Source organism: Euprymna scolopes, chromosome 27 (assembly GCF_053919585.1).
Source record: "Euprymna scolopes isolate OS-2025 chromosome 27, ASM5391958v1, whole genome shotgun sequence".
NCBI lineage: Eukaryota > Metazoa > Mollusca > Cephalopoda > Sepiida > Sepiolidae > Euprymna > Euprymna scolopes.
In genome coordinates this window covers 85371081-85397651 of record NC_136508.1, presented here as the reverse complement: position 1 = coordinate 85397651, position 26571 = coordinate 85371081, and the positions used below count along the sequence as shown (strand labels likewise).

Here is a 26571-nt window from a genome sequence, read left to right as displayed (position 1 = left end):
ATAGTTTCTTCCCCAGAACTGATAGACTTTGGAATTCCCTTTCTGGTTTCTGTTCCCCAAATGTATTGACACGCAAAAGTTCAAGTGTAATGTGAACAGAAATCTTGCTGCTCAACTTTTCACATAGTATCCCTGCAACTTATGTCCCTGAGAGTAGCCACCCTACATTGAAGTGGCACTGTGCCTTGTTTGGGGTGAAAAATGTAAAAAAAAAAGAAGCATATCGTCAGCGGCTTCTTGGCATTAATTAAGGGTGATTTCTCCATTATCACAAGGTAAATGGACTATGGGAATTCGTTCCACAATACACGGGTACTATAGTCAGGAATAGATCAATAATAAGACTTGCTAATCCTTACGGTTTAGTAGGCGCGTCGGGAACCTGAGTTTGTAAAAGGGAGTGTACAATAGAGAAACTACGCATGTTTCCAACAGCTGCGTCCATTTAGCTCGGAAAATCGAGCCAATTACCTTAAAATCACTAAATGCATGTATTTCGGCGCTAGTCTCTAAATAGAGAATTTTTCACCTAAATTTCACCAAGTTGACCCCTGCTGACCTTTTATTTCTTGCTATTCTCGACTAACTAATACGTAAGTGGGTCGATGTAGATTGCAGTGTATTTAACAAATCTCCCCTAATAATATCAAATTAAAAAATCTTGATTATTGATCTCAGCTATATACCCAGATTAACAAAGAAACATGGATCACCAAAACATAAAGGACAAACACAAAACTCATTAGAAAAAGAATAACGAGAAGGAAGTTACAAGTCTAAATCTAAAACTACAAACAGAACAAGACTGACGTGAGTAATAAAAGCCAGTTTTATCAAAACTCCAATGGTGGAAGGATAAAGATAGATACAATCGAACTTGACAGAAATGTTACACTGCTGGAGCAATATATAGGAAACAAGATAAGAACACAGCATGAATGCTAAGTGGATGAAAAACACAGGATCTTCCAGAAATAGAAGAATAATGGCAAACTGGAAAGTACATGGCAACTGTAGAATACATGGGTTCTGGTTTAAGTAATTTATTACATGAACATTTAGCTTGGAAACTAAGATGATGCATACAGAAAAGAAACACACAAGATGAGTGCCTAAAGGAAGGACTACATTACTCCAAAAAGCCAGCAGAAACGGGACAACTATAAAAAACTTTTGCTTGCCAACCATGTAAAATATTGTGACAGTACAACACAATGAAAAGATCTATCACCTCCTTTACGGACAAATAAACTATTATACATGAATAAAATATACTGAAGGAAGTAAAAAAAAAAAAAAAATAGAACACAGTCATTGCATAGAGATACTACAAGAAATTACACGGTTCACTCAAATGGAGAATCGGTTGCTTAAATATGGCCAAAACACCAAAATAGAATTCTATCACCTTTATGGAAAAGATGAATGGAAAAATAAAGACAAAATGGAGGAAGAAAAATGCCAAAGATAAAAATCTCGCACATCTATTTCTAATCGATCATAGAATCTAATGCATTGCGGTCAATTTTGGCTGTTAACAGTATCTTGAAATTATTTCTGATGCGTAGTAATTTCTGCCAACCTCCAGTCTCTGTCATATCGCTGCAATGTTGCATTCCCATGCTTGTTTTTCAAGTTGAATGTGCTCCGATGAACTAAATGCATTTATATTTTTTTCAACGAAAAAAAACTCCAACCACTCCGGCTCACGCAACAAAATGATACCTATTAATTTTAGATGTCACTAGATGCGTGACACCTTTCCAGCTTCTTTATTTACCCTAATATCTTGCTTTTGGAATTTCTCACTTGTTTTCTGTTTCCCGATCGTGCTAACACAACCATTCTTGCTGCCCAAGTCTTCACTTTGATTGCCTCATATAAATCTATCACAATAGTCTCTTACTTTTCAGTTATTTAAAAATGTATTTCGGATTTTATAGTAGATTTATTGCGTACACTATCGTGGACTTATTGTGGACATTAGTTTGGACTATCATTAATTTATTGTGGACATTATTGAGTATTTATTATGAACTTAATTGTGGACACAGTTTGGGGTATTATTGCAGACTTTATTGTTGACACTATGTTAAAATGTGTGTTAATGTGCATTTACTGCGGATTTAATTGTCGGTTTATTATGGACAATATTGTTGACTTTATTGTTGATCTTTTGTGGACATTATTGTTTACTCGATTATAAACACAAATATTGACCATTGTTTCAATTATTTGCAATGCAAATTAGTGTTGATTGTTATTAATGTATTGATATCGAATAATAGTAATTTGTTATCTTACCTTCTCCCGCGGCCCTTCGACGAATGCAACGAAAATCACATATGCTATGATGAGAGATACACACATATTTATGAGGAGAACACTTTGTGACTTACTTGCAGCTGTGGAAGTTACGTGCCTGAAAAATAGAAACATAAGCATTTCAGTAAATTTTAGGAGATTTGAATCACTTATAATTTGATCATAAGCTATTACCTCGAAATGTATTATAAAACACGGTTACACACACACTAGATTATTGTATACAACTAAACTAAATCAAGTAAAATTTCCTTCACCTTTTAAAAGGGTACTGTCATCTAATTGTGGGACATTTGATGGATGAAATCACAGAAAAAAGTGGCATCGGTTCTTAGCATTTGGATGATTGCACCCCTTGTTAAGAAAGTAGATTCCAGTCAAAATCGACCATTGACCATAGTTTCCACATTTTGTGATATATCTATCGACTTTGGCGGCACGATATCTTAATTGGTAGAGTTATTCAGATGTGTCTTAGTGAAGAGACCAAAGGAGGGAAACACTAGTGTCTACGGCTCTAAGAGTTCATTTAGGTGCCTTACTTATCTGACTGTGGAAATAACAATAATTCATTATAATTCACTCACATCCTTATTGGGAAGTGATATACAAACTGCCATTAGCGTATTAAGCAATGTTCTTTGTGTAAACAAATTGAGCTTAGGCATTTGGACGATGTCAAGACATCGTTAATTCACTGCCCGCACAGCAGCAGGCGAATAGCGTAGTGGCGAGAGGCCTTTACTGTCATTTGGGCGTTCGGGTTTCGATTCTGGCTTGAGGTAGTTGCCTGTCTAGCCGCATTGATGAACTGTGATACAGCGAAACAGTACTGTGTGGATGGCTATATATATATATATATATATATATATATATATATAGTTGAATTTTCGCACTAATATTAATATTAAATACCCACTTTTCTATTTATTCAAAAAGTAATTATAACTTTCTAATATACTTAGTAGTAGATATCCAACCATCTTCAGTAAATATAACTAATTTGCATATACCTTTTGAAAATACACTCTCATAAATTCACTATTAGTTTTTCTGTTTTTGTATAGGATAATCGTTTTCATTTATCTACTACGCACAACTATATTTATTCATATAATCTATCTATCTATATACCTATAATTCCGTATTCCTTTGGTGTGTAGTGATATTCATATTAAAAACCCTATTTTTCTATTTATTTAAAAAGAAAATACAATTTTCTTATATATGAGTTATCGAATTGCATTCATTAGCAAAAGATCTAACTAATTTGCATATTCTTTTAAACATTCATTTTTAATTAATTCCCTATTAGTTTTTTCAGTTTTCTTATAGGGTGATCACCTTTAGTAAACTATTACGGGTAATTATATTCATGCAGATATTCTACATGATTTATACTTGCGAAATATTTGCGTAAAAAGCTTACAATGAACACAAAATCGTTTCCATATATATTTATGTATACGTATATATTTTTGTTTCATCTATCTGTCTATCTATCTATATATCTATAAAAGTGAACGTGTCTGTCTGTCTGTCTGTCTGTGTACATTTCCCTACGCAATAACTCTGTCAATTTTTAGTCTATAGACTCGAAATTTGAAATACCGGGTACTGAGATTTGGGAAAATCGATGTGACGGGTGTCAGCCAGAAATTTGGCTGTTAAGGGGTCAAATTTCAACGATTTGACCTTTAAGAACTCTACCAAACTCCTCCGACAATTTTGGGTCTAGACACTTGAAATTTTAGATATAGGTTCCTTGAACCTGGATCTAATTTAATAAAGTGATTTGAGCCCGAAACTATAAATTTTAAGGGGTCATAATAGGGGTCAAATTAAAAAAAAAATTACTCTTTTTTTTTTTTTTTGCTCAGCATACACCTCCAAACACCCGGGCAACGCCGGGCTGAAATGCTAGTTATATATAATTGCGTTATATTTAGCGTAAAAATGTTAGAGTAAACACACACACACACACACACACACACACACACACACACACACACACACACACACACACACACACATATATATTCCTGGTTAACATTTTCTGGAGGTGAAGCAGCTAATGAATTTTTAACGAGATTCATACAAGAGTGCTCAATACCGAAGTAGGACAACATATACTTTTAATTTGTTTACATAAGCATATATATCTCGCTACACATTCATGTGTATGCTTCGACCAGCCAGCTGCAAGTAACTAGAAACCTCTTTAGGCGATGCTGCTTATGCAATTGTAGAGTCCGTAATAATTTGTATGAACAGCATCGCCTGAACAGGTCTCAAGTTACTTGTAACTGGCTGACCGAAACACGTTCATAAACATGTAGCGACATATAAATGCTTATGTAAAACAAATAAAAAGTATATATATATATATATATATATTCTTTATATATATATCAAGTCTAGAAACTTGATATATGGGGTATTCGCACCCATTGAACAAATTCGAAGTTGTAATTTTTTAAAATTTTGACTCCTTAGCAGCTATTTTTCAGCTAAAACCAAACAAATTTTGTTAAACAGATACATAAAGTTCCAAGTCTGTGAACTAAAATTGACCGAGTAGTTTTGTAGAGACCATTCCGAGATACAGATAGAGATTTACTTTCAATGCGGTTGTAAATCCTATGCAATTATGCACAATGTAGAAAATATGCACGAATAGAACTGTGCAATGAAACTAATCATCTAAAAAAATAAACAAAAAACAAAAAACAAAACGAAGGTAATTAATAAAAGTTTTTAAAAGAATATGCAATTTCAAAAAAATCCTTTTTGAAGTCGCTGGTATATTCACAACTAAATATATAAGAAAGTTGTATTCACTTTAAAAATAGAAAAGTGGGATTTTAATATCAATGTCAGTACGGCAAATTACTCAACTTTATATATGTATATATATTTTTTATTTTAGCTGAAAGAGCATGCTTGCTAAAGTCCTTTGAAGTGCGTTGACAGCAAAACGTCAGTTACTACGTAGATTACTCTACTTTCTCTCTCTACACACATGCGCGCACGCACACACAAACATATATTATGCGTGTGTATGAGTGAGTGTGTGTGTGTATAGAGAGAGAGAGAGAGGGAGAGAGAAAGGGAGAGGGAGAGAGATATACAGAGCCACAGACAGTCTGTTTCGCTGTATCACTGACCTTCAAGCGCAATCCACACCACATAGGTTCTCGTACACACACACACACACACACACACACACACACACACACACACACACACACACACACACACACACACACACACACACACACACACACACACGCACGCACACGCACGCACACATATATATGTATATATACGAAGAAAAATACAAACAAATCATTGACATTCAATGGGAATCAATCATATCCCAACAAAAATTGAAAATGTAAATTCATTTACGTTTCTTATGTTACAAGAAAAAGGGTTCCCTTTTCTTGTAAGTAAGAAGAAGATTAGATATATGAAAATGTGATTGGGATAGACCGAGATTCGAACTTTGTAAGCAAGGTTCAGAAATAAATTCGGAAAATGGAATGTTAGAATTTCGCATTGTTCAATTTCATAAAATAGTTTAGATATGTTTGTAAAAAGAATTTAATTGTTCAATTCTTTTTTATAAAAACTGAATTAAAATAAGGTCAGCTAGAGAAGAACGAACAATAGAAATTAAATATATTGAAAAATAGGTTAGTGAGAATTCTTTGTTGCAGACGTGTGTTTTGGAAATGTATGTTTAAGCCACGTGAGGCGATCAGGTTTAGAGACACATATGACGTCATAGCATAAAGGGATTCTCAATAATAAAAGCTAGGATGAGCAGAGTTTCAGTCGAAGATCAGAGGCAGTCGAGTCCGGATCGGAATCAGCAGTCGGGAGGATAGAGCTGACATAATGAGAGTCCCCTCAGAGGCGAAGGGGTAGAATATTTAACGTGTAGAAACGACTTTGAATTTCTTGACGTCATTATCATTCGACTGGTCGATCTGATAATAAAGAAGTTATCATCATGTTTTTGTAAAACTGTGTCGTGTCATCATTCAACAGCAAAAGGTAATGTGTAATCATCTTATATGAACTTTGTCTCCCTTATCGTTATTAGGAACGTTGTGTAACTCTTACAAGAAATGCATCTCTCCTCCCCTCTTCTGTGTTATAAGAACTGATCACCGTCTCTCAGTCGCTAATATGTTATAAGAAGAAAAATTACAGAACTGTATAAATGTCTCTCTCTTCCCCTCATCAATATGAATGTCCACATCCTATCTCTTAATATGAAACCCCGGGCTATGCAACACATTTAGGTTTTGGTTACCGTGACCACTTTTATTCAACAAGAATAAATTGAAAAAACAAACAAGCTTCGCGTTGCCACGGAAACACAACGTAAGAGTCCAGCGAAGAAAAAAAAAAAACAAAGAAAAAATGCTAACAAAATAGAAAAATAATACAGAAAAAATCCACACACACATACGCACAGTGTCAAAGAAAAAAAGCTAGACGTAATACACACATACACACAATGAAAAAGTATACATTCTCAAAAAAAAAAAAAATGTTGATATGCTGCAAAGAAAAAATAACAGAATAAAAGTCCAAAGTAAAAATTAAATGATAGAAAAAAGGAAATCACACACACAAACAAAAAAAAAAAATCAAAACAAAACAATTTGTTTTGATATGTGACTTTTCAGTGAGTGTTCTTTTTTGTGAAAATATTTTATAAAGCAAAAGACACGAAAACATAATACGAAGGTTATAAGATACTTTAGAGTAAAACACGATAAAATACTATGAATTCGGGTAAAAATTCATTGATAAAAGAATTGTTTTGTTTTTAAAAATACACACATACACACAAGTAGAGAAATTGGGGTCATCCATTATTGTTTTAAATTCGTATCAGGGTATCAGTTATAACATTTGTGTCAATGTGAAATCGTTTGGACGAATTGTTGAATGTTATTTGTCAATCAAAAGATTTTTCAAAAAGTCGTACTTTTTAAAACAGCTTACAGATGCACTTTTATTGAAAAGGCATTTTTGTGTTCACAGTTGAACTTTTCAGCTTTTCATGTGTTTTTTGTTTTTTGAAAAAAGGGACAATTTTTTTTACAGACTTTGTTATTGTTGTTGTAACAGAAAATTTTGTTTTTGGAAAAAAGTTGTAATTGTAAGTTAAATGGAAATCATAGTTAAATGTATTAATGCATTTTTGAAAATGTTTTTATGATGTTGAACAAATATTGTAAATTGTTTTAAATGTATGTATACTGTTATTGTATTTTAACATCAGGAATTCAAAGTTATAATTAGGTAGGTATATTAAAACGGAAAGAAACAAGTCATAGGAAAATAAAATGAAACGTTAATTGAGACAGATGGTGGACCTAGAAATAAGTTAGAATTTTAGCGAGGGGACAGAATAAAAATTACATTAGAAAGATCGGATTTTCCATAGACACATATTCAATTTTATTGTCTTGTTACATACTACTAAGCAGTATTATGCTTTTGAAGTTAAGTTTCACATACGATTTACAAAATGCATAATATAAAGTATAACCAGCAAAGTTTGATTGCACGTTTCTGGATCCCATAATACAATGGTAGACATGCGATTGTTTTGTTTAATCATGCCATATTAAGATTTAAAACACTTCTAGATAAGAGTATTTAAAACACTTAGAGTAAGTAGTAACATGATACTGTCAGGGCTAACTGGCTAACTTGGCTAACTTGGCTAACTGGCTAACTTGGCTAACTGGCTAACTAGGACTCTGCTAAAAATACAGGACGAGTCAATATCATAAAAATCCCTGCAATCTTGCAGTTTAACGAATAGCTGCAACCAACGATGAGGTCTTCATGCAGGCCAGACAATCCTGACACATGATTTTCGTGAGCTCTATATATCCAATCGATTCTACCACCGCCACCGCCAGCAGCAGCAGCAGCAGCAGCAGCAGCAGCAGCAGCAGCGTTCTCTACTTTCATCTGATATTAATATGGATTTAATTTTCTGATGATTGTAATGTGTAAGATTCTATTGATAAATAAAAATGTTTATTTACTTTCTACTAGGTTAAAGAAAAGACCAGATGTGGTCTTTGAAAAGACGGTGAACCAAGAAAAACACAGTCTATTATGTTTATTATACTATTGACTTACCCTTCTTGAAGGTGAGATAAAGCCTATGAAGGTGGACCTCCTTGAAATAAACAGAACCACACGTCTGCCCGACAGCAACAAAGCCATTGTAAGAATGATTGTCGATTGTAAAAGTCACTGATGTTAACAAAACACAAATACAAAATGGAGTAACTAGTCTTGCCTTGTGGAACTCCCTTAACCGACTGGATATATTAATGACGCGCCACATCGGGGATTATTATGAATTGACTTTTTCGGGAGAATGATTTAAGCGTGTTCACTGCTTTCCAACACATCAAGACATCCGATGAAGCATTCTGATTTTCCGGATATATCTACAAAGTATTTTTAATTAATTTTTGTGGAGATGAGTGGAGCGACTGGTCCCGTCAAATGGGCCTTTTTCAACCGCTTTGACGTGTTGTAACATCTAGACTCGTCTCTATGAGCGCTTATCAGTCACCATTAATTGTGGGAACGCCTTGAGCCTGATCTCGGCCTGCCGAGCAGAACATCTAATGAACTTACCGATGTTCCTTTTCAATTTTGTAATTAAAAACGATTATTTGGAATAGTACGGCAACAAAGCAGGACACCAAATGAACCTTCCTGATGTTTTAAATACAAGTATTTTAAATTTTGTAATTGAAAATGATTATTTGGAATAGTACGGCAACAAAGTTAATGTTTACATGAACTTTTCAAAACAAATTTATTAATTATAATCTATTAAATGTTGAATTATTTATTAAAACAATAATGCCTTTTTAATGAATTAGTTTTCGTTTTATATAAAAAATAGACAATGAAAGAAACCACTTACTTCCAAAAGATCATATAAACGATTATTGTGACGGCAAGTGCAATGATTGAAATGCTGCATCCAACTATTGTGATGATGTTAAGGATTTCACGGCTCTTGTGCGACTGCAAAGAAATATGAAATTCTTCAAAGTAACAGTGACAGGGATTATTGTTATGTATCGAATTTCGATTGAACAAATTTCCAATCAGCAGCTTCTTTTTCAGCCAATTACGGACGTAAGAATATTCAGTCTGAATTCTAGCATATACAATACAACCTAAACATAGCTTCCTTTCTCTTTTCCTCGTTTCTTTCAACCATAACATACGTGAATCCACAACGTAATCTCACTTATACTCTTTGCAGGCAATGGTTCTAAAAAACGCAACGAGGTGCACAAACTAACTTCTGTACACCTAGCGTAGCATACACACGACTATCATCCGACGCATCTACACAGTTCATAAATACCCACATGTAAACGCACACAGATCACCCTGCTGTATACATACATACATACATACATACATACATGCATACATACATACATACAAGCATGTTTGGTGAAATCGCTCAAGCCATTTAATGTGCCTTTGATGCAATGTCAGTGTTTCCGACGAATAGAACAGCGTGGTTAGCACATACGTCTTGTAAATGCAGACCTTGTCCTGTCTGTGATGTTAGGGTCAGACCACACTCTATTCTCAAACCTTCCAACAACTACAGATGCCTTCTGAATTCATCTGTGCCATCCATCGACAGAGAACTACCAAAGTAGACAAACGAATCAACTACTCATAGTCTAGCACCACAGACCATTGTGTTCGGCTTGGTGCAGGAGTGAACATCACCTTTGTTTTAGACAGACAAATCTTCAGACCAAAGGCAGTGCAGGGTTCAGCAAAACGATCCATTATATGCTGCATATCAGCCTCAGTGTGCGACAAAAAATGCATCGACTGCATACAGTAGTTCCTTAACCAAAACATGATGCAGCCTGTTTCTGGCATTAAACCCTCTAAGATTTAAAATACGACCTGTGGTTCGAAACTTTAACATAACACTCTTATCGCAAGCCTGAAACGCATGAGCAAGTAGAGCAGCAAAATATATAGAGAACAGAGTAGTGGCAGGAATATCACCTTGTTCGACACCATTGTCAACTGGGATTTCATCAGGCAATTTTCTGTTAAACGAGATTCAAACTTTCATGTCCCTGTGCAGTTCCTTGAAAATTCTAACAAAGGTTATAGGAAACCCTACTTTTTCTAAGATCAACCAAAGAGCTTCTCTGTTGACGGTGTAAAATGCTTTGGTCAGATCCACAAATACTTGATACAGCGGCATCTGCTGCTCAATTAATTTCTCCTGGACTTGCCGAGCAGAAAAAAATCATATCAGTAGTCCATCTACCAGATCTAAAGCCACTTTGTGACTCTGGGATAGCATTAGGACAAACATCCTCCAATAGCATGTTTAATAGAAGTCGTGCGAGAACTTTCACAGCAGCTTCCAACAGCGTGATCCCACATTATTGGTCACAAACACTGTCCCTTTCATTTAAACAGAGTCACCAACGTACCACTAATCCAATCCTATGGGACAGGAACACCTGCCCAGATCTCAACAAAACCAAGGATAGCATCGGCAATATTCACATCGCCTACATATATGATTTCTATCTTGGTCTTTTTCTTCAGAGAAGTTGAAGGTCTTTATTCCAGGTCCGATGATCCAAACAGGTGAATCAGGAACCGAATGAATGGTACCTATTAGATGAGATGGTATTGCCCCTTTACAGGTTTTGTAATCTGCACGTCTTGTGAACAGTCCGTTAAAGCTTATGCACACGATAACATAATCACTAGAGATCAATATACAAATATATATAGTTATGTATAGATGCACAAACCCAAACATATCTACCGACGTTTCAAACCCCTATATATATATATATATATATATATATATATATATATATATATATATATATATATTAGCAAAAGTACTCGTCGTTGACTGGGTTCAAAAACAGCCTACAGAAAATGGACTCTGACTTATGAAAGTATGATAGGTTATGAAAAGGAAGGGTTATAAATTTGGGTTAAATTTGAGGGTATCAAAACCAAAGCAAAATATGATGAAATTAAAAATAAAATAGAGAAACACTTATCACAATATTCTGTGGATCTATATTAAGAAACCTTGTTAAACTTTGTGACATATTTCTATTCTATGGAAGTCAGGTGCGAACGAACATCACATAATTTTATTATACCATATTTTTTCAAACTGAAACATAATTATCAAAGTATACTTACGCAGATAGATATGAAAAGTCTTTATTAAAGTTTGTGCCTATTTCTATTCTATGGAGTCCAGGCGCGAACGCAGACACAGCAATTTTATTATACTATCCCTATTTAAGTTAAAACATACATATCAAAGTATTCTTATGTACATCTATATCAAAAACACTTGTAAACGTTTTTTCTTATTTTTAAATTTTTTATTTCCATACTTTGTGGACCAGGCGCGAACGCAGACCCCACAATTTTAATGAACCACCGTTCTGCCAGATCAAACATACTCATTCCTGTGTTTCGATACTTCTTCTATCATTATATGTAATCAGTTTTTTAAAATAGTCAACCATATAGGAGCCTATTCGTGACCACACACACACACACACACACACACACACACACACACACACACACACACACACACACACACACACACAGAGAACTTTATATTACAGATATATATATATATTTCACGCAAAGGTCCCATAAAATCTACCTATTGTAATCAACACACGCATATATATGTATATATATATATATATACATATATATATATATATATGTATACATATATATACATTCATATATATACATATATATACATATATATACATATATATATATACAGCTTCAGTAATAAATTGTTACACCTCACACCTGGTTTATATTTGTTCCCCCATTTTGTTACTAATCAGTCCTTCATCATATTATATAAAAAATTTAAAGAAAATATTTGTCTGCTACCCGAAGTTATCGTTTCAGATTAGAAAATGACATGTTCACATCACACCAGACTTGAGAACAAAGTAAAAATGTATTATTTATTAATACTTACTACAGGATTCATTAATATGGCGAAGTTAGTCAAATGGTCACAACCACACACAGTGTATTTAGAATTGGATTCAACCACTTCACATCCTCTTGTTGACCAATAGCCATCATCAGTAGAACTGCTTGTAAAATAGTAAAAGGAAGAACATAAGATGAATACGATTATATATATATATTTAAAAAAATTGTTTTTTTAAATTCAATTTTCACCCCAAACAAGGCACAGTGCCACTTTGAAGCAGGGGGCTACTATCAGGGACTTAATTAGCGAGGTCATTATGAAGGGAGATGAGTAGAAAGATGTTTGTTGACATTACACTTGAACTTCTGCATATCAGTGCAGTTGGGAAAGCAGAATCCCGGAAGGGAGTTCAAAAGACCCACAGTTCTGGGGAAGAAACTATTGGAGTAAAAGGTTTCTTACACCTAGGAATCTCTACTGTAAAGGGACGAGACTTAGTAGCTTGTCGGGTTTGTCGGGGTAGTTACGTCGGGGAGGTACAAGTGTTTGCAGTTCGTCAGAGCATTCACCATTAAAGTATTTGTAGAACAGGCAGAGGGATTCAACATCTCGTCGATGGGACAGAGGCTGAAGCCTAGATGACAGTTCAGGACCTATCAGGTTGACGACTCTCTTTTGAACCCTGTCCAGGAGCGAGAGACAAGCAGCAGATGCACCAGCCCAGATGTGACAACAGTACTCCATACATGGGCGAATGGTGGCCTTATAGAGTTATAGGATACTGTCAGGCGTAAGTAGTTTTCTAGCACGGTAGAGTGAGCCAACCTTCCTTGCAGCAGCCTTGGAAATGCTCTCAATATATCTATTCCAGTTCATATTCCCTGTAAACGTTAGGCCGAGGAGTTTAAAAGAAGTACTTTCAGTCAATATGTTCTTGGCCATTGCTATTGGTGGTAGAGAAGGTTTCTTGTAGTTATTGAAGGAAACAAGCTTAGTCTTAGCAGCATTGAATGTGATGATCCATTTTTGTCCCCATTCCACTACAGATTGGAGGTCATCTTCTAGTGTTTCTGCCATTTCCTTGGATATGTGTTCATTTATTTTCCCCTCATATCTGCTATAGAGAGTGGTGTCATCGACAAATATACCCATCTCCGAAACAATTTTACCAGGAGGCCATTTATGAATATCAGGAATAATAGAGGTCCAAGGATAGACCCCTGAGGTACTCCCGCATTTATGTCTCATATTGTTTAGATGTACGACCGTCGAGGACAACTTTGATTTTTCTATCACTTAAGAAGGATTTAATTACATTATGAATTCTTCCAGTGATTCCATATGATCTAATTTTCCTTAGAAAACCATCGTGCCATACCCTGTCAAAAGCCTTAGATACTACCCTCCCCTGTTTTGTCCAATGAACGGTATATACGTTCAGAGATTACAGTTAAGATATCTGCTATTGAACGGGCTTGCCTGAATCCATATTGTTTGTCAGTCAGGAGTTTATCAGCTGTTAGGTGCTGGACTAGGGCTTGATTAACTAAGGACTCAAATATTTTGGCGAAAAGCGGGAGGAGGCTATTGGGGCGATAATTTAGTGGGTCAGTTCTTTCACCAGAATTCTTGAAGACTGGTACCACAGAGGCGGTTTTCCAGCAGTCAGGAAAGCAAGATTCGTTAAGGCATTTATTGTAAAGTTTGGAGAGAACTGGAGCAACCTCGGCAGAGCATTTTTTTAATAGCACAGCCGGGATGAGATCTGGTCCACATGCTTTTGAGGTGTCTAGGTTTTTTATAATAGCATGTACCTGAGAAGGGGTGATTTTCAAATCGTCTAGTGTGGCAAATCAGGGAGGGAGTGGTGTACCGAGTTCAGTGTGGAGTTTGAGGCAAACTGACTGGCAAGCAGATTAGCCTTGTCAGTTGCCGTGCAAGCAACCTCATGATTGTTTGATAGTGGGGGAATAGTTGACTGTCCATTATTTACTACGCTGTTGTAGATTTTCCAAAAATCCCGGGTTCCTAATTTCTGTGCTTCGATGCGTTTTCTGGTGGTTTCAGAGTAATCTGTCTTAGCTGTCTCTATCACTCTCTTACAATTATTTCTAGCTTCTATATACTTTTGTTTATTTGAGCTGGATTTATGTCGGTTGAATCTGCGGAACGCATGCTGCCTTTGACAAATGGCAGCTGCACAAGCAGAAGTAAACCATTGGGGAGAGTGGGGCTTGCTATAGAATTTCCGTGCGGGAACATGTGCTTCAATTGCAGTTTTGAACCACTCAGTGGTCTCCTTTGCACACTGTTCCGCTGGAATAGTAAAGATATTTTGCCATGGGGCATCCCTGACGAGTTCCCTGATGGCTTCCCAATCAGCCTTTTTTGTAATACCTCGTTATTTTGAGTAGTGGGTCTTCAGTTTTAGGGCGAGAATTTAGGCTGATTTCTACCATTATCACAGCGTGATCAGCATTCCCGAGTGGACTGTGGGCATTTGTTGTACAGTCATCGGGAACCGTTGTCAGAAAGAGATCTAGAAGTGAGGCATGTTGATCTTACTGGCCTGGGAAACGTGTCGAAAATGTAACCAACTTAGATAGGGAATGGGATATAGAGAAGCTATGTGTTGTGCTACCAGCTACGTCTGTGTAATTAGAGAATCCTAGCCAGTTACTGTGGTGAACATTGAAGTCACCAAATACGTGTATTTGTGCGCTAGTATTGAGGGAGAGTGCTATATCTATGCTGTCTGAGACTTTGTTTATTAGGTACAGTCTTGGTTTGAGGGAGAGCGGTAGAGAAAATACCAGTAGCTAATATTGTGTTGCATATTTAGTCTGAAGCACATAAAGGCCTGGTCGTCTGATTCTAGTTTTATTTCTCTAGTGAGGGGGAGGGTGTTACGAATATAGACTCCAAGCCCATGCATATGTCTGTCCGAGTCCTTACGGTAGAGTGGGAGATAACCAGGCATGTTAAAGTGGTTAGAAGGAATTGAGGAGTGAAGGTTAGTTTCACTTAATGCTAAGATATCCGGGGTGTTTACAAGGAGAAATGACTCAACATCATCTAAGTTAGTTCTAAGCCCGCGGATATTAGTAAATGCAAGCCTCAAGGGAGGAGGCAGGTTGGTTTTCTTTGAGTTTGGTCCTGGTTTAAACGTAAGTTTTGCTTGAGCGGTCATCATATATATATATATATATATATATATATATATATATATATATATATATATCTTACTCACCTATGTACATGAAGTTTATTATATAGGGTGTGCTACCGATAGTTTAGAGATGTCGATATCAGAACATGTTGCTCTTTTGAATTGTCATCATTTAAAAGTTCAAATTAAATATATTTCTAACCGAAATTCAATATACACGCTATTCAGAAATTTAGATAGCTTTTACAAACAGAATATATTTTCGTAACATCACAAAACATTGTTAATCGAAGATAAAAATCATAAGTAAGAAATGCAAAATAATTTTTATGGCTTATTTCTTCCTACCAACAAATAATGCCTCAAGGAAACTGCAATAATATATATATATATATATATATATATATATACATATATATACATATATACATACATTATATATATACATATATACATACATTATATATATGCATATATACATACATTATATATATACATATATACATACATTATATATATACATATATACATACATTATATATATACATATATACATACATTATATATATACACATACATATATACATACATTATATATGTATAGATATATACATAAATTATATATATACATATATATATATATATATATATATATATATATATATATATATATATATATGTGTGTGTGTGTGTGCGCGTGTGTGTATGTGCGTGTGTAATTATTAATTTCGAAATTAGAAAAAATACTTACTTGAGATTGAAATCCCAGAAGTTACAGGAAGATTCACTGTATCCCTGTGAACATAATATAAATAAAGTTATCTTTATTTTTCGACTATTGTTCATATTTACATTTCAATAAAATTTCCGTTTACTTAAAGAAAAACATCTTCATACAATTTTTCCGTTTATTTTCATAAAACATTATTTCCAAATAATTACGAAATTCATGATGAAAGTTTTTTACATTCAAATTAAATCAAAAGGATATCTTATTAAACTTCCAAATTTTTCTTTTCCTTCCTTAAAAAAAACCCACCCGACAAATTAAGGAATTGAATTTTTTACAAACAGACATAATAATAATAATAATAATAATAATAATAATAATAATAATAATAATAATCAAATCTCAGTACCCTGTATATCAAACTTCGAGTCTATAGACTGAAAATTAACAGAGTTCTTGCGAATGAAAATGTACACAGACACACAGACAGACAGGCAGACAGACACGTTCAATTTTATAGATATATATTAGCATTTCAGCACGGCGTTGCCTGGGTGTTTGGAGGTGTATGCTAAGCAAAAAAAAAAAAAAAAAAGGAAAAGAAAAAAACGGTCAATTTTTTTTATTTGACCCCTATTATGACCAGTTAAAATTTATTGTTTTGGGCTTAACTTAAGTTATTAAATTAGATTCATGTCCAACGAACCTATATATAAAATTTCAAGTGTGTAGACCCAAAATTGTCGGAGGAGTTTGGTAGAGTTCTCAAAGGTCAAATCGTTGAACTTTGACCCCATAATCGCCAAATTACTGGCCGAAATTCGATCACATCGATTTTCCCAAATCTCAGTACCCTGTATATCAAATTTCGAGTCTGTAGACTAAAAATTGACAGAGTTATTGCGTAGGGAAATGTACCCAGACACACACACACACAGACACTTTCACTTTTATAGATATATACGTATGCATAAATATATATGGAAACCATTTTTTGTTTAATGTAAAGATTTTACGCAAATATTATGCAAGTATAAATTATGTAGAATATCTGCATGAATATAATTACACGTAATAGTTTACTCCAGATGATCATCCCATAAGAAAACCGAAAAAACTACTAGGGAATTAATTAAAATGCATGTTTAAAGGGAATATGCAAATTAGCTAGATCTTTTGCTAGTGAATGCATTTCCACAACCAATATACTGTATTTTCTTTTTAAATAAATAGGAAAAAAAATGAATTTACAGGAGTATAGATAGATAGATAGATAGATATACAGGGTGACCCAAAACCAACTAGCCCCACTCTAATTAGGCCCCGTTTCTTAGTGTTTTGTCCGAATTAAATGAAACTTTGGTCATAACTAGTTTATTATATTCAAAACATCACATCAAAACACTAGGGTCTTTGGCATTTTTTTCTCCGTTGACTGCAAAATGCTCAGAAAAAACAATTGAATGTCCTGTTTTTTTAGTCACCCTATATATATATATATATATATATATATATATATATATATATATATAGTAAGTCACAAAAGTATATATGGCAATTAAGCTACACAGAATATTCCGCATTTCATCCACGCTAGGATTCGTCAGGGATAAGGAATCCTAGCATAAATAAAATGCGGAATATTCTATGTAGCTTAATTATCATATATATTTTTATAACTTATTAGCTAGCTCTACCTATGTATTAAGCACTGTTGAAGTAAATACTTAAATTTTATGCATAGAATAATAATTTCGCATATTAATTTATGTGATTAAGTTAAGTAGTCATATATATATACATATATATATATATATATATATATATATATATATATATATATATATATATATATATATATGACTCGAACCCGTACTAACGTGGGTGCCTGGCGTTGCCCGGGTGTTTGGAGATGTATGTTGAGCAAAAAAAAAGTGGTAGTAGGAAGGCAGGCTCGAACTCTTACCGTGAAAGAGGAAAAGAACGGTAAAACCTGCCGTCTTTGCTGTTACGACCACCGTCAAACCGGAAGTGACGTAGTTTAAATTAAGGCTAGACAACCGAAAAGAGGGAATGACTTTCGAAAATATCGGCGAAATAATCGACCCCTCCCTGTAGAAAAGTGCCCAGTTGAGGGTGAAGAAATGAATGTTTTTAGCCAATTTTTCCTTATTTGTCGTCTGAAGATTCGAGCTTCAAAACTATACTGATCTTGTGAAAATCCGTCGCCTTGTCGAAAGTTTTGGGCAGACATGCAAATATACATACATACATTTATATATTGATAGCTCAATTTTTCGACCCAAACCGATTAAAAAGCTTGCCCTTTTCTCTGAATACCATTTATGTAAAATTTCAAATCTTTTGATCAGAAATTGTCAGAGTAACTTGGTAGAGACGGCAGAGGTCATTTTTTTTTTTTTTTAACTTTGACCCTTTTATGACCCCTTAACATTTATTGTTTTGGGCTCAAATCAAGTTATTAAGTTAGATCCATTTTCAAGAAACCTATATCTAACATTTCAAGTGTTTAGACTCCAAATTGTCGGAGGAGTTTGGTAAAGTTCTCAAAGGTCAAATTGTTGAACTTTTACCCCTTAAAAGCCAAATTTTCTGGTCGAAAACGAATTACAAAGACTTTCCAAAATCTCCATACCCTGTATATCAAATTTCGAGTCTATAGACTGAAAATTGGCAGAGTTGTTGTGTCGGAAAATGTACACAGACATACACACAGACAGACAGACAGACAGACTGACAGACACTTTCACTTTATATATATATATATATATATATATATATATATATATATATATATATATATATATACTTGCATTTCAGCACGGCGTTGCCCGGGTGTTTGGAGGTGTATGGTGAACAAAATAAAAAAAAAGCGGTCAATTTTTTTAACTTTGACCCCTATTATAACGCCTTAACATTTATTGCTTTGGCCCCAAATAAAATTATTAAGTTAGATCCATGTTCAAGGAACCTATATCTAAAATTTAAAGTGTTTAAACCCAAAACTGGCTGAGGAGTTTGGTAGAGTTCTTAAAAGTCAAATCGTTGAACTTCGACTTCTTAACAGCCACATTTCTGGTTGAAAATAGATAACAAAGGTTTTCCAAATCTCAGTAACCTGTGTATCAAATTTCAAATCTGTAGACTTAAAATTATCAGAGTTATTGCGTTGGAAAATGTACACACACAGACACACACATACAGACTTACAGACACTTTCACTTTTATATATATATACTAGCATTGGTGCCCGGCGTTACCCGGGTGTGAGGTGTATGCTGAGCAAAAAAAATAAACAAAAAAACAGTCAATTTGTTTAACTTTGACCCCTATTATGACCACTTAAAATTTATTGTTTTGGGCTCAAATTACATCATTACGTTAGATCCATGTCCAAGGAACCAATATCTAAAATTTCAAGTGTTTAGACCCAAAATTGTCGGAGGAGTTTGGTAGAGTTCTCAAAGGTCAAATCGTTGAACTTTGACCCCTGAATCGCCAAATTTCTGGCCAAAAACCGATCACATAGATTTTCCCAAATCTCAGTACCCTGTATATCAAACTCCGCATATGTAGACTTAAAATTGACAGAGTTATTGCGTATGGAAATGTACACACACACACACACACACACACACACACACACACACACACACACACACACACACACACACACACACACACAGACAGACAGACACTTTCACTTTTATAGATATATAGATAAGTAATCAGCAATCATTTTCAAAACGTAAAAACGTTCATTTTGGTTTAAAAAATACAAATTCAAAACCAAAAAATCTTACGCGATTAGTGAAGCGCTAAAATAGCTTTTTGTTTTCTTTAAAAGTTTTCATTTATATTTGAATTTTATTTATATTTTGCTATTTTTAAAATTTAATTAATTTAAGTTTGTTTTATTTTTAAGATTTTCTTTTCTATCTTTGAAGCAAACATAAAAATTTTGAAATTTACGAGTCGTGCTGAGGTACTCGTAACTGCCACTGAAATTATTACATTAAAGTACAATTAACAAATTCCCGCTTCATATACTCGGCTAGGGGTGGGAGTAGAATTTTCAAAAATGTTTTATCGATGAGGAAATTGAAATTTAGTAATGAAAGTGTTCTATAACCTTAATATAGCAGATGTATCCAACCGGAACTTCATTTCTTCTATTTATTATATGTGGATCTGGGCAACACCGGGTATCCCTGTTAGCTTTTTAAAAAAATGATTTCCATATTTGAAATTCTTAATTTCAATAAATAATGGATTCATTATAAATAATTTTTTAAATCTTAAAAAGCAATAATTTGTAATTCACGTCGAGACGAGAAATACATATGCACATAATGATGCTGGCATGAAAATCATCTCAGTAATCATAGAATTAGTTAGGGGTCTAAAAATATTCAAAATCTGGCGAATATAGCGGGTGAATCAAGTAAAAGAAAGATTCAAAGAATGAACTTAAAGGGACACTTGAAATGCTAAAATGATATTTCGGTTGAGGGTTTCTAAAAGAATTTCTGAAATCTGGTAGGATGTTCGATAATTAGCAAAACAAAGAAAAAAAAAGAGAAAAACACAGACACGAATAATGATTATATAATTTTATATTATTTGGATAATTCGGACTATTGTTCTCGTCTTAGATGTGAATCACACAACGTTGTGGCCAATGTAACCTCTGATCATCTTTAAGTGTATCTTGTTGAATTCGGGAATCTTTCTGTCGAACTCCATAATCCGTACAGAGTTTTTGTAAATGGCAGTCTAATCTATTGTTTAAATTGGTCTCAAAATTGTATAAAATTCTCTACTAGGTCTATTAAAGAGGTCATAATCGTCCAGCATACGTGCTGCTTCTTTGAGTTATCTTACACTTCGCCGTATTTCAAAATTTTTACTTCGTCCAAAGAGTAGACGATATTCCTTTTCTCTCTTTGCAATATCTTCAGGTATTACAACTTTTCGATGATCTTCTAATCTTACTTTTAGTGGGGGACAAGTCTCAACTTTGTATATATTTTTCAAAACTATTTTGTATAATTGAATAAAACATATCTTACCGAGGACAAATGTGAAAAATTTAGTAATATTTTGTGCGTTATATTTTCCAAAGGTTTTTGAAGAGAAATTGATAAAACAAACGAATTGATGCTGCTGCTCGTGTTTCTAGAAATAAGAGAAAATAACATTAGAAAAACACATAATTTTCAAGTAAATATATATTTGAACTGATAGTGCTCAATACTAAATTTGTTAATCAATCAACTAATGATCAGGTTTACATGAAATTTTCGATACATATTCAATTTTAAATTAACTTATATTTTACAAGCATTTTCGTTTAATATATGAGAGGAAATATTCATTTTATGTGTTTTAATTCCCCTTCATGATACGAAAACTAAACAAAATAAATTTAGCCCATAAAAACTGAAACACTTTTAAAGATGAAGAGGTTAAATAATTAAAAAATGGTTATTTTTTATATACATACTAACAGGACCCGTTAACCGACGTTGCTCGGTGGTAGCATTCCCTTCCACGCGTAAAAAATTAAAGTACGGTTGGTGTTGTTGTAGTCAAACCACTAACATCCTCATGTTAAGAACGGCTTTCGCAATAGGCATCCCATTTTGTGAGTGTGGGTGTGGTGTGGTTGGCAAGAAATTAGCCCGAAATGTAAGGTATGTAATAACAAAAAAACCCCCAATATATTTGGATTTGTGACCTATTTGGGTCAAAATTAATAACAAAACTTTCAATAATAGTTATAATAGATTAAAGTACGCACAAATAGTTTTAAACTTCAATGGTATTTGGCATTATGACGTATTTGTGTGTAAAAATAAAAAAATATTTAATAATAGTTAATATCAGTGCGAGGTTTCGAGAAAGAAAAACCTATAAAAATGTAAATAGCAGTGCTTACTGGTTCGAGCACCCCGGCTAAAACATAAAAACTACAAAAATAAAAAAGGTGAAAATAGAAAAAAGAACATAGTCTACATTAGCTAGGTGCTAACGTATGATAGCAGAAGGAAAAGAAGATGTAGAAAAAGAAAGACTCGAATTGGATTTGGCGAACCTATTTTGTAATAAAAAAATATTATTTTTAAAGTACAACAAAAATGTTGTTTCCCAATCACAAATAAATCAAAGGCTGTTCATTTTCGTTTCGTCAGGAACCGTTCTTTCATTTTGTGCGGACGCCTTTTGGGTTCTGTAACTCTTTACCGGATTTTGTTGTCATAAGTAATGGTAAATGTTAGTTACGATTAAGGAAGGAAGATATCTATTTTATTTTTTAAGTATAATTTTTTCACAAATAAACAAACGAACGTTGTCACAAATAAACAAATGATTAATATTAATTAAGATTTACATAAAAAATATCATTCATTAGCAAAGTAAAATTTTGTAAGAGGTTTAAATAGAAATAATTTCATGAATTACAAAAAAGCCCCCCCCAAAAAAAAAACTTAAGAGTAATGTTTACGTCCGGAAATGGCGGCATTTCTTATAGTGGCGAACTATTCGTTTAATGGGAGAATAACCCAATAGGAGAATTTTAAAATGTATACTTCTCAGCCAATCAGTTTGACCAGATTTCTGGACGGGAGAAATCATTTATCTAGAATGTAAGTGGTAAGAATATGCGATTGTGTAGGAATTCCGTAGTCAGTTATTGACGACTCAGACATAGGAAAATAGGATAACGTATACATGCACACGCTGTAGAAGGGAGTCGTAAGAGAACTTGGCGAAGTGGGGATGAAAATCTAGCTACTTCCTTTATAGGTTACGACGATGATGAATGTGGCACTCCTCAGAGTAAATATAATGTTTTAAAATTACGAATAATCTGTATGAAATTGCGTTCTATAGGAAAATAACGTAATGGCTAATGACGTAAACATTATAATTTTTATGTGCCATCTGTTGTTGTCAACCTGCGGTATTTTCCTCCAGAGAGGGAAAATTGCGCCTCTTTTATTATATACAAGGGACAAGAGAAGAAACAAGAGATATAATTATTTCACTTGTAAATAAAAAATGGATATACAATCAATATTATTATGTTTTAAAAAATCAACGTTTTTTCCAATAATATATATTATTAGTAAAACAACAAGCAATAAAAATAAAATTCTAAAAAATAATTAATTTTAAAAAGATTTAAATCGAAAAAAATTCCAATAATCCGCGATATAAAAATTTAATCTTAGCTTTTTAATTAAGATTTTCCAATTTTTGAAAAATATTTCATATATAAAAAATGACTATTTGTATTTGTGAAATAGCAAATTCTGTAATTGGAAATTATTTTAATTGTTAAAAGATGTGTGTTTCTAAGGGGAGCAACTTGATTCTAGCGCCCATTTTCCAAAAAATTAAAATTAACATAAGCCATAGCCCCCCCCAAACAAACAAGAACAAAAACAAAAAACAAAAACGAACAAAACAAAAACGCTGCTTCTCCTGAGTCAGTTACAGCATGTAAATTTTGCTTTAACCAATAATATTCAAACAATAGTTTTAACATATATTGTTTTAAGATAAAACATGGTTTAATAAAAATGTATGAATCAAAATTAATTTAATAAGCAACAGTTTTACCAAAAATCATTTTCTGAAATAAACTTTTTTTCTAATATAAAAAATAAGACTCTTTAGAAAAATAGTAATGCTAAAAAAGCTGATTCCATACTCATTTTTTGGCAACAACTCTTCCATATTACGAAATAAAACTGCGTTCATCATGACGATTTCATTAACTGCAAAATAAAATAAATGTATATAATTAATTTTATTCTTATTTATTAAGAGAGTAGTTACACACCAATATTAAAAGCAGCAATGAATATTCTTTTCAATACCGACGAAAGTGGAAAAAAGTTCAAGTTAGCAGTTTCTTAGCAACTTTGCATATATGTTTTTTGAGCAATATCGGTTTTCGTAGGCTGATAAGCCAACATGGCCAATCGATGTTGCTGTTACATGATTATTCAAAATTGCGGAATACGGATATAGGAACGAAATGTGTTTTAATAGTTGTTGATGCAAAAAACTCTTTTTGGCGTCTTCTGTTTTCAGACAATTTTTTACCGAAATCTTTTGTGTTTAACGAGTATTTGAATATAAGAAAACAAAATAACAAACAAAAAGAAAGCTTTAACTTCATGTTTTTATTAAATGAGTCCATTACGAGATTAGTTCATTTGTATAATTTAAATCAAAATTTTGGAGAAATATTATTTTAATTATTTTTTTAATTTTTAGTTATTTTTAAAAATAACATTTACAAAAGTAGTTGCAGCTTCAGAAATAAGACAAGAACGGAAATGTAATCATTTCAAAATAAATATTTTGTTTACAAATTAGAATTACTGAATGGTATGCAACATAAAATTTCGACAAATTTATTAGGCACAACTCTCTCTCTCTCTCTCTCTCTCTCTACATAAATTCCTGCAGATATGAGAGAAAAAGACATTTAGACGTATCAAAATGGCGACGCAATTTTCGTTTGATCCTCAGCCATGTATTTGCAAATAACTGGGTATTTACAGTGGACTCATTGGGTCAACTACATCATGCATGTAAACTCCAGAAAAATATGAAATGAACGAATCACTTTTAGTAGATTTTGGTAAAAAACTATTTGAAAAAAAGAAGACGCAAAAAAATCGGTTATATTTATTGATTTATTTTTATTACATTTTTGCGTCAAAAACTATTAAAACGCATTTCGTTCCTACATTCACATTTCGCAATTTTAAATTGCCATGTAGTGTCAGTATCGGTTGGCCATGTTTGCTATTCAACTTACAAAAGCCCATATAGCAGTTTTTTTTTGTATTGTTTATATAATAAAATACATATATGGAGAAAACTATATATATAAAAATATCAGTACAATGTTTTTCCCCATTGCTAAAAACACGCACAAAAAACTGCAAAATGAGGGATTTCTTTTTCGTGACAAAATGTGTGCATAGCTCTTGTAGCAGTGTAGAAGACTAGCAAAGTTACAAAATTGTAAACTTGTTTACACGTTACTTAACCACAACTAAATACTGTTTGTTGACATCCGCTCCTCATTTATTTGCCGGCTTTCGGTGATTGCCGAGAGTTATCTGTAATTGCAAGAATTTAAAAAAGTATTTATTGACCTCTATCAGAGAAAGGTTATTTCGATTTTACCCAATTAACTATATCGATTTATGTACTCTGAGCTTCTCTGAAATGAACTAATCAAAACTCATTACACTTCTTTTTATTCCACTGTCTATATTCTAAATTTAAATCATTAGTTTCTCAATCAATTAATAGAAAACCCTTCATTTGAAGTATATACATCCCATATTAGCGACTATTACACCGTGAAGCTATAGTCCAAAACCCATATATATATATATATATATATATATATATATATATATATATATATATATATATATATATATGTGTGTGTGTGTGTGTGTGTGCGAAGCTCTTTGTTTGTAAATAAACAAACAAATAAAAAAACTTTAAAAGTAGCAGTCAACATGTTTACATAAATAGACATTTTGATGATATCGTTTGCAGGCTCCGATCCTGTGGGGCGGAAGATTTAACTGCAGACTATCATCTAGACTGTTGTAGATTCAATCCCTAGCTCAGGATGGGTACTAGTCTAGTCACACTGAAGAGCTGTGACACAGCAAACATGTGGATTTGGATGACTATATATATATATATATATATATATATATATATATATATTTTTTTTTTTGTGGATGATCTCCGGCATCCAACCACTGAGCCGAACGCCGCTTGTTGTAGAGGATCCACATCTCATTACACGCAACAATCCGCTCGAATTGCGCAGAAGAAGCATAGAAGACACGTCAAAATGACGATTTTTTTTATTATCATTCTATTCATGCGGCATCCATTTATAAAACTTTTATGACTTCTCTATTTGTTTAAATAGCGAACAACCGAGTTCAACAGCAACTTCTCGTGTGGTTTTGCGCGGATCTGCTTCAATTAAGGCTTTCAAATGTTCGTTATTAACCGCAGTCTGCCGGCCGTGACCGTCTTCACTTTTGAGGCTCTCGTCACCATTGCGAAATTTAGTTCTTAGTTCCTTGGCCAAATGCATCATTGATATCACGAGCTATCTCGGCAGTTTTTCGGCCTAGTTTGATCTGAAACAAGAAAATCGTACGGATTGGAATTTTGCCCATGCTGTCGAAAAGC

The 26571-nt window shown here is 33.5% G+C and overlaps 1 protein-coding gene across 1 annotated transcript in view; it reads right to left on the bottom strand.

Annotated features, from left to right (window-relative positions):
* The window catches only part of LOC145248727 (adhesion G protein-coupled receptor L2-like), a 98308-nt gene that overhangs the window by 32737 nt on the left and 39000 nt on the right, over positions 1–26571 (bottom strand). Inside the window, exons 8-13 of the mRNA XM_080110377.1 lie at positions 24035–24101; positions 21387–21492; positions 16315–16358; positions 12434–12554; positions 9311–9414; positions 2305–2422 (exon numbers count right to left, since the gene is read on the bottom strand). Coding sequence (XP_079966503.1) covers positions 2305–2422; positions 9311–9414; positions 12434–12554; positions 16315–16358; positions 21387–21492; positions 24035–24101 — 560 coding nt within the window. The remainder of the gene's footprint in view (positions 1–2304; positions 2423–9310; positions 9415–12433; positions 12555–16314; positions 16359–21386; positions 21493–24034; positions 24102–26571) is intronic.